The sequence below is a fragment of the Thunnus albacares genome, chromosome 18, assembly GCF_914725855.1.
Source record: "Thunnus albacares chromosome 18, fThuAlb1.1, whole genome shotgun sequence".
In the NCBI taxonomy this organism is placed as follows: domain Eukaryota; kingdom Metazoa; phylum Chordata; class Actinopteri; order Scombriformes; family Scombridae; genus Thunnus; species Thunnus albacares.
In genome coordinates this window covers 11475400-11485379 of record NC_058123.1, presented here as the reverse complement: position 1 = coordinate 11485379, position 9980 = coordinate 11475400, and the positions used below count along the sequence as shown (strand labels likewise).

Genomic DNA, 9980 nt, shown 5'->3' with positions numbered 1-9980 from the left:
CAGTGGAGGACTTGTTTTAAATGTAAATGAAATTTTAATAATAGTCTAACAACAGCATAAAAAAGAAATACAAAGATATATTTACAATGTATTCAATCACAACACACTTTCAATCCCACTTGTTTACATGTCAATCTCATATCCATAATCTGATTTGACATAAGGGAAGCGAGCTATTATTAGACATGTCGAGTCTTTGCATTAAGCTTTCTATATCAGTCCAGAAAGCACAGATTAACCAGTCATTGTTTTGCTGGTACAGATACTGAGGTAAAGTCCTGATAAACCTGCCGAAATGGTGATAAAGAGAGTTTATTTTTTCCAACATGTTCAGATGCTCCTGTGATTAAACCTAAAGGCAACAGATTACTTCAAGATTAATCCAATATCAAGACAAAAAGGACATGTCGACTCTTCGGGGGTGTCGCTTTTCAGAGGATTTATATTGAGAATAAGAGAGTCTGAGCATATGTATGTGTGTTTGTAGGGTAGACTCAGCTCAAGATGCCTCCTCTCATGTGTCCGCTGTCGCTCAGTCCGTGCTCTATGAGTTTGATGTCTTCCAAATCATCCTTGATGACACTGATTAAATGACTTAAACCATCCTGCTGCTGTTTCAAGTGCTGAAAGTAAGAGAAAGTGAGGAAAAGGTGTTTTAGTAATTGGCAAAAATCTTTTTAAAGACAGTTATGAAGATCATTTCCATCTTTTTTTATTGATATCCTGAAAATTCGACTAAATCTCAAAATATCGTCATATTTCCACCATGTTTTCTATGTTATTTTTTACAGTTTGTGGTTTGACTGGCGCTTATCTCTTTGCAACCGCTTCTTCTGAAATGGTTTAATGGCTCTGACTGGAAAATAGCACCATCAGCTGTTTATATTGACAAAACAACTCCAAATACTTCCAAAAAACAGCAGTAGATAGAAACACACATTAATTTGAATTTTCATTTGCCGATATTCTGAAGCTTCAGTTAAAATTTGAGCTAATGTCAGAGGTCATTATTCAGTGGTGTGTCTGGAGCCACACTAGAAACACTGGCACGGATATGTGAAAATAAGATGTACTGTGTGTAAATGTGCCGACTCTCACTTGTTTGATTTCTCTGAGAAGGTCTGCGTCAACACTGTAGCGCTCTTCTGATCTCACGGCTCCGAAGTGGTTCTGCATCCGGATTTGGGACATCAATTCGTTCAACCGACCCTGAGAGACACGACAACACAAATACTGTAAAAAATACTTGATAAAGGCTTTACCTCAAGTAGTAGTTTGATCTCTAACAGCAGCTGAAAACACAACTTGTGATAATTCACAATCAGATCCCAATAAGTCTTGGCTAAATAAGGATTGCAGAATTGAAATATTCAAGCCTAAATGATTAAAGAAATAACTGCAGTATCACAAACACCATTTCTAAATACTGTTTTTGTTTCCTGAATTACTAATCAAAATCTAAATCCTGTAAATATAGCATTTGAAACATGTGATAAAGCCATATTATCCTGATTTCGAGGTTTAATAATCCTGCTTAATGAATGGAAAACAACGAGGATTTCTGGCAGCGTTACTGTTGTGGTTTAGACACAAACACAGAAACTTACCTTGAACTGTGTGGGGGCATTGAGTTCAGACTGAATAGTGTCCAGCTGCACTCTGAGATGCTCCTCATCCACTTGGATTGCGTAACCACTTTTCCTCTGAATCTCCTGTTGGATCAACACCTGCCAGGAAAATAAGGGAGGAAGTGTGATAAATATAAATAATTACTGGGGCAGAAACGATAAAGCAGGGAAAGACACAGACATTGCCAGGTCATTCATTCAAAGTTTATGTAGATGGTATTCATCACAGATCGTTTCAACGTTCTTGAAAAAGGAGAGCGAGAATCCTACGATACATTTTCATTTCATAAAGTTAGAAAAGCAACAGTTACCTGCAGCACCCTGTGAGAGAGATCCATCAGCTTCCTCTTGTACTGGGCAATCTTGGCCACTGTGGTCGCCTGGTTCTTCTGAAGCTCACTGATGTCATTTGAGACAATCTGCAAGTTTATATATGTGTCAGTGAAAACAGGAAAGCTGAAAATTGTTGACATGTTTTGCCTTAAATTAGATTTCAAGGGTTTTTTTGGACCCGTTAAGCTGTAAACAATGTTTGCCCTGTTACCTTTCGTTAGAAATCTTTAATGTTTTTGTCTTTTTTAATAGTTTGCTCAACAAATACTAAGACCAATAGATTTATAGTTTCACATCTGGCAAGTCTACTGTTCATGAGGATTTCAAACTTCCTGAGTTTGGGTAAAAGACTTGTGACATTTGATGTCAATATAAGGTAACTGCTTTTAATGGTGGTCCAATTTGGAAATGTGTATGTTTTGCTTCCTCACATGATGTATGTAACCTAGAAATCCAAACAGAGCTTAGCGGAGAAAACGACTTCTAAATGTGAAGAGTATTACTAGTTTACAGTGTTGCTACTGTAAGATGGTTTTAAAAAGATCCACTTGCAGCTGTCCTGCTGGCAGCGAACATGAATTGGACATCTGTGTACTCTGTCCTTGACACCACAAAATCTGTTTCAAAATTCCAATGTTGATAATCAGAGGGCACTGTGCCCATGTCTTCTTTTTTTTTTTTTTTTTACACTTAGTGAACTCAGACTAGAAAGAACAGCAGCAGTGTTTTCACTTACATCCACTCTGGTCTGGTGCTGTTTGGTCATCTGCTCCTGGATCTGCAGCCTGCGAAGCAGCTCCTTAAAACCCACCATGGGCACAGGGATTAATCTGGAGAAAAACATGAAAACTTTAATGACAGTAAGCCACAGAAAATGTAGCTGCAGTTTTTATTGACTTTTGTAAACAACAACAAACAGTCAGTAAAAGCTGTGGTATAACAGGCGCTGGTCAGGGAACTTCTTTATTCTTTTTGTTTAAAGAATGAGTGTAATGTGGTCAAATGTCTAAATCAGTTTGGAAAATTAAGTGTGTTAAGCTTAATTATGATCATGTAAACCAGTTATATAAAATGTATTAAAGGGCATGAGATATGGTATTGACTCTGGTTGAGCAGCCATTGTTTCTGTCAAGGTATGACAAAAGTGCATACTGCTTTTATGTGGTTATGAGATCTTAGCTGCATTTTGTTTTATAAAAAACCAAACACATCTGACATGGTCATGCTATCTTTGCCAAAAAAATTGCCCCGGAAGTAGATCTCTATGCAGTTAGCAACCGCTAATCCGCTAATCCAGGAGGCTAATTTCTGTTTTTCATTGAACTCAGAGAAAAGTGTTTTGTGCTTTGGGAGATGTGTGCTGCATGTCCTGATGCATGTTGTTTCACCTGAGTCACTTTTCTCCAATCTGTACAATGGAGGTGACGAGTATAAAGTTATAAGAATGGCCACAATTATGAAAATAAGACCCAAGTTGAAAAATACTGGAATTTCTATTTAACTGTGTAATATATTTCCATCATTGGAAAATATAAGCTGTTGTATTTATTGGTACAGTAAAGCCGCAGATATACTCCTGAGCGGACACATACACGGACGTGTAGTAGTTGTATTTATACTACTTTCTGGAGGCTGCTTGGAGGACGTGTTCCACACATGCCCAGTAGATCGGAGTCCTCAGGAAAACAGCATTGTGCTGTGCGGTCACAACAAATTGGAGGTACGTGGATGTCCACACAGAGCCTACACGTACACCCTCTAATGATGAAATTTATGTCATGCCTACCCTAACATACTTGCGGACATGGAAGGTATAATTTCATCTTAAGTTTCAAGTCTTAAAAACGATGTTCTAAACCAACTTACTTCTCTGGATCAGGGTTGTCCACCTTGGCCTGCTCCCAAATGATAGGGTCCACTCCTAGTGAGGAGTGACAACATCTTTAATTACATCTTTAATTAAATACCAACAATCTGTTGAATTCAGCGAGAGGATGACACAAACCTGCAGGGGCATTTTGCAGCAGCTGCTTGAGCTGTGCTGGAGAGAGCTCTGTGCGTGTGACGGACATGGCCACCCCAAGCTGTGTGAGCTGGACCTTGATGTTGGCCTGCTCCAGATAGCTGAAGAGAGTGGTGGCGGGGATCCTCTTGGAGGTTCCATTAGGAGAACGCTCCACCACGTAGATGATCACCTCTGTCCTGAGAGAAGCAGGGGGACAGGTGAAGAACACCTCTCAGTATCTATTGCAATATATGACATTAAATCACCAGGAAACCAAGTGTGTAGATGTACCACTGTATGATATGTTAGAGAAACTTACTGGTCATTTGGCAGGGCTTTGACACCGTCTACATTGACAGTGAGTGTCTGGTTGCTCCCCATGATCTTGTGGATGGACTCCACCAGCTGCTGCTGCTGAGCTCGCACATCGGCTTCCTTTTTATTGAGAACCAAGACCACTAAACCATCTTCATCTTTACTAACTGGGACGCAGCTATATCCCACCGCCTAGGAAACACAAGGAAGACACAGACGACTGCTGTTTGCTATTCAAATGAACCAACCAACACTTCCAACCACTGTACTGAACTATCCACCGTTACCTTGAACCTGCAGAATGGGTTCTCCTGAGTGAAGTCCACAGGTGGGTTGTTGTTGCTGTGGTAGCCCTTCCCGGTGCCCCAGTAAGCCTGCAGCTGGTTCCATTTAGCTAGGATGGAGTCTCGCTCGTCTCCTAACAAGGTGGGGGCTGACAGAGCAGTGACCTGCTGGTAAAGCTGGGTGGGCTGAGCCTGACCCTGTTGCTGGGCCTGCTGGCTGAACAAGCCTCCTGGGAAGGTGAAGTAGAGGTCAGATTGTCTCTTTACATTTTATCAAACACCTGCTCTGGCTGCACACTGTCGGACTAGTGATGATGTTTAGGCTGAAATCTGTAACTTTCTGATGGGTTTCAATCTCTGAAGCAGTGAGAGGTGTATAGCAGAGTTGTTGTGGAAGATTGTGTATAAGCCTGTGCAAAAACACAACGCTGCTGGACTTCTGCTTGATTTTGAAATGGGGGAAATACTAACATGATGTGAAACTCATTGTTTCCAAAATGCTGGCTGTGTTTCAAACCGACTGTCACACAGGACAGGCTGATAAATGTTTCCCCAACCACGGATAATGTGCTTGTTTCCTCAAAAAAAAAAAAAAAAGTAATTTACTAATGAAAAACACATTATGGATATCAGCTTTAGTGTTCGGCAACTGTCCCAGCCATGATTTTCTAATGAAAACACTAAAACTGACATGTGGAAATAAGGGCTCTCACCTTGCTGCTGCTGAGTTGGTTGGATATTAAAGCCTCCAAACCCACCCAGGCTAGTTGTTCCTAATCCAGTTCCAAATCCTGATGTCCCAGCAGCGGCCCCAGTGCCAAGCCCAGAGGAGAAACCAAACCCTTTGTTCTGTGTGTTACCAAAGAGCCCCCCTAGACAGAAGAACACAGTGAGAAAATATCAACTACATTAACTCTACTGAATATCATTTAAATCTACAGTGACCAGGAGAGAGATAAGAAAGACTTGTGTTATGGTAGAGTGAGGGAGACATCTAGTGGCAGCTATGTGTTGGCATTTCAACACAAAGCTGAGTGTGCTGCAGTATGCAACACAACAGTGTTAGGAGTAAAGTTCAGAAGACTGATAGATATTACTGAAATGTTTTCCTACTCTTCCATTGTTTCAACCATTTCTATTTCTTTTTGCTGATTCGATGTTTACACTGTAGGTATGTACATTGTTAGGTGGTTGGTGGTTAGTGATAATTAGTATAATTCATGCTCTTAAATTGATGTTTCTTGAATATTTTTATCCTTCATTGTTATTAATCCAGGTCTACACCAGGATTCGTGCAGGACTCAACTTAAAAGGACCGTTTCGCCAATTTTCAACCCCATCTCTAGCTATATGAATTCGGGATATAGTGTGAAAAACGCCTGCAGTTGTTGCCAATATGCTACGTCTATGGGGCGCAGCTGCAAAATCTGTTGTTCTTCCGTTGTGTAGTTGTGCTGTGATGTAGTTGGGGGCAAGGAAGAACTACAGGCTAATTCAGTTTGGATTTCAAGTCTCTGTCTCTGGGTAGTCGGGGGCGTGCTCGAGATGCCACTTAAAAAGAAAACTTCCTTGTTATCTTCGCTTGTATTGCAAACTAGCTCTGTTTCCAACAGTGAAAATGGCATCCCAAAATATTTATAGGACATTGACAGAAATAGCCACCTGCTGTTGCAATATTTGGCACCTGGTATGGGAGCAGGAGCAGCGTGTGACTGCTGGAGAACAGCGGTGAGTTAAAAAAGTAATGATGTTTTTTTGTTCTCTCACAGGCTGCATCAGTGATGGACTTATTTAGCAGCTGAAGTCTTAATTAAAAACCACTGTGAGCACGAGGAACACTTACAACCTCTTCTCACTAGTGATTTCTCTACATTTTCTAAATTTCCTCCTCATGTATTAGACAGAAAACTCTTTTGCCTCCTTTATGAAGTCCAGCAGCACACAAGCATAGAATGAGAAGACATTAAGATGGGATTCACTGAATTCCTACTTGCACTTCCTTACATGCTGTATGTAAATTTTTTTTACTGGATATTCATAATAGGGAGGATGGTCTGATTTTGACAGTATGTTTTTTTTTTTTTTACCTGTGCCACAAGGGGACAAATTGATTTTTATAGACTGACCTGGCACGAGACGAATCTTGACGTAAAATTAGCTCATAGTTTAATAAACTGAATTTATTTTCTTTCTGCATACGAGATGATAATACATCAATTACAGTGATCTAATCAGGCACAAGAAGACATGCCTTGAACTCCTCTCTGAGTGTGTTTAACCTGCAGGCTTTACATTTAATCAATTCAGATTAACGTGTCCAATATCAGACTTGTGCCGTGTTGGAAGTTTAATGGAAATGTTACTATGTCCGGCCTATTAAGGCTGTCCTCAGACTCTTATTCAAATATGAGACCAACATGTAAAGTTGCCATCACATTTGCATTATGGTGTCTGAAAGGGCCTTTAGTTGGCGAGGTTGCCAATGAGCTACTTCTGCTTTAAAGCAAGTGCTGTGTGCATGTTGTCTGTCCTGCACATAAGCATAAATGGCAGAGAAAAGAAGGAAGAGTTCATACTTTCTGTTAATAATGAAGCGGTTTTTCTACTGACCTGTGGTGTTGGTGGGAGCAGCAAAACTAAAAGTGGAACCTGGTGCAGCAGCAGTTGTTGTAGTCGTCCCAAAGCCACCAAACGTGCCTGAGAAACACATCGTGACAAATGAGATAAAGGAAATGGCAAAGAGGTGAAGATAGATAAATGGAGGAAAGAGAATAATTAAATCACTGATTTTTTTGACATATAGTAGAAGAGAAAAATCCTGACGGAGCATTCAACATCAATAAAAAGGACAACAATTGATAAGAAATCTATCATTTCAATCAAGCATTGTTCTTCTGTCTTACAAAGAAGGTGAAAATGCACTAGCCTTGTATAGGGATCAAATGAGATGAGTGCATAATTTAACATTTTGTCTCCTCATGCAAATGGAAACAACAATGCATGATGTTTTGTGAGACAAATCAACATGAGAGATGAAGAAGCACTGCACCACATAGATGTGAAAATGGATGAAAATGTGTTTTTACAGACAGACTGTACTGATTAAATCAATCACAAAGGTCATCTACCTGTGCTAGCCAGGCTATTACCAAAATTGAAAACAGTGCCAGTGGTGGTTGCTGTACCAAAGCACCCCACATTAAAGCTGACTGCTGCTGGGTTGGCATTTAAACCAAACCCCCCAAAACTAAACCCACCAGCCGTGGTGTTTCCAGCTCCCAGCCCCCCAAATCCTGCAGCCAGTGGAGGCAGGCAGCAAGAGAGAGAAAATGACATGGAGGAGTTAAATGACAGAAAGTTAGGCCTGGTATGGTCTCATTCATTGTAAAAACAGTCTTCAAGTGCTTTTAAAGAGCCAGGACTAAATAGGAAAAAAACAAAACAATACACAGCTACATGTCTGCATAACAGGTGTATCGTACCAGTGTTGGTGGAGCCAAAGCTAAATCCTGTAGCTGGTGCAGCAGCAGTGGTGGTGGCAGCCCCAAAACCAGGGGCTGTAAGAGCTACGAAGACAAAGCAGAGACAAAATAGGCCGTCAGTTCACAAAACATACAATTAGATTTGAATACAGGCATACCTAAATATAGTCAACACAATTTTATGCGTAACTTGGCTTTGTCTTAGTAAGTAAACAAAAGCCTTAATATCCAACAAAGCAGTCTCTCTTCTTAGTGTTTACATAAGTCACATAACATAATTTATGTGAAATATTTATTATAAATATTATTTATTTATGTAATTTGTGCTGGTAAGATGATTTGGGGTGTAGACTATGTCGAGCTCTTGTAAGAAGGGTTGAGTTAAGGTTTAGGCTACTTTTTAAATATGTTTTATATATTATCATCACTTACCCAAAACTCGAAAATAGTATTAATGCAGTAAATATCAAATTAATCGTTAACGCTCAGTGTAAATGAATACAGTGTGTTTCATGGGTGTAAAGTTTGGTAAATGTATTTGTTATATTCCTTTATTTTGATCCCATGAACCTGGAAGTGCTTTCTTTTCAAAAGACGCTTAGACGCATGTAACACTGACAGAAAAATGGAAACTGTAGAAGTCATTTGTACAAATGACCATTAAACAACAACTGAGCTCTGTTTCAGTATCATTAAAACGACTGACAAAATATGAGGCATAACTGCTAATTAACTGCCTCAGATATGTGAAGTTTAGCGCATGAGGTTTATCGTTAGCCGGTAGCTTAACATAACGGTAGCTCGGTGTGAGCTGTCAGCTGACTATTTATAATTTGTGCTGATATAAACACACCAAAACAAAGGTGTTTTGAACAATTTTCATGTGGCGTATTTCCAGGCTCCTTAAAATACTCCCAAGTTGAATAAAAATGTCCTTACTTGCCGCTGTGTTCGTCGCAGCGCCGCCAAAACTGAACGCCATGTTGGTTGACTGTCAGTTCTTCTTCTTCTTCTTCTCCTTTAGAGGCAGTTATCATCCAACATAACGGCGCATTATCGCCACCTGCAGTCTGGACCAGAGACAAGCAGTTACTACAAGGATCAGACAAAATATTAACATCTCATGTAAAATAACTTAAAGGATAGGTTCATCATTTTTTAAGTCTGTCTTAAAACATCAGTGCCCAAATGAACACTGAAAGAGGTTTTCCTCACTGTAATCATTCATCCTGTTCATACTGGCTATTAAAAGATCACCTTCAAATGCGCTTTTAATGGAAATGATAGATATCTGTCACATTAACAGTTTTTTTAACATCAAATTCCATCTTTGTGTTTCCTCAGACAGTGTTTCCCTGTCGAGCACTAAAAAGACTGTCTACTTGATTTGACTCATTTGAACAGCTCAAGATTCATATTAGCTTCAGATAAATGTTTAAATACATTTTTGCACAGAAGGAGGCTTGTTGATTACTCAGATTGTAAGTGCATTATGAAGGGATCTTCTAATGTCCAGTGTCCACTATTTCAATATTCATTTGGGCAACTGACTTGAAAAATTGAGAACCCGTGCTTTAATCTCAGTTAACGGTGGGTCATGTTAGGGTGAATGCGAAATACCTGTATATTGTTGATATTATTTATTATATATTAGTATGTGTTAGCTATTAAAGAGGCCTAAAAATCCAACTTCCATTTATGAGTTTTCGATGCAACATGAGACAAAAAATAGATCTCTAAAAGTGCCAAATAATCTGTGTCCTGTCCTCACTGCAGGTGCTTTAAAAAACATTCAAAACTATCTAAGATGCCAAAGGGTCCAGTCTTGAAAATTATGACATGTGAATACATTTTTTTCAAGAGAAACACAAAACAAACAAAATTAGAGTAATTAATTAGTAATATAAAGCATTCTGTCTCCTTTCAAATCTCC

At 39.4% G+C, this 9980-nt stretch overlaps 1 protein-coding gene across 2 annotated transcripts; it reads right to left on the bottom strand.

Annotated features, from left to right (window-relative positions):
* Positions 1–11: 11 nt before the first annotated feature.
* nup54 (nucleoporin 54) lies at positions 12–9085 on the bottom strand. 2 transcript variants are annotated; one of them, XM_044333953.1, is made up of 14 exons: positions 8987–9085; positions 8048–8131; positions 7694–7858; positions 7176–7262; positions 5279–5437; positions 4569–4795; positions 4286–4473; positions 3967–4163; positions 3828–3882; positions 2698–2791; positions 1940–2047; positions 1608–1727; positions 1099–1209; positions 12–623 (listed from the first exon to the last, which is right to left on the bottom strand). In XM_044333953.1, the coding sequence occupies exons 1-14, from the start codon at positions 9027–9029 to the stop codon at positions 495–497; spliced, it is 1767 nt and encodes a 588-aa protein (XP_044189888.1). In that variant the 5' UTR covers positions 9030–9085; the 3' UTR covers positions 12–494. The 2 variants fall into 2 exon arrangements, with proteins under 2 accessions (XP_044189888.1, XP_044189887.1); XM_044333952.1 differs by lacking the exon at positions 7694–7858.
* Positions 9086–9980: the final 895 nt, after the last annotated feature.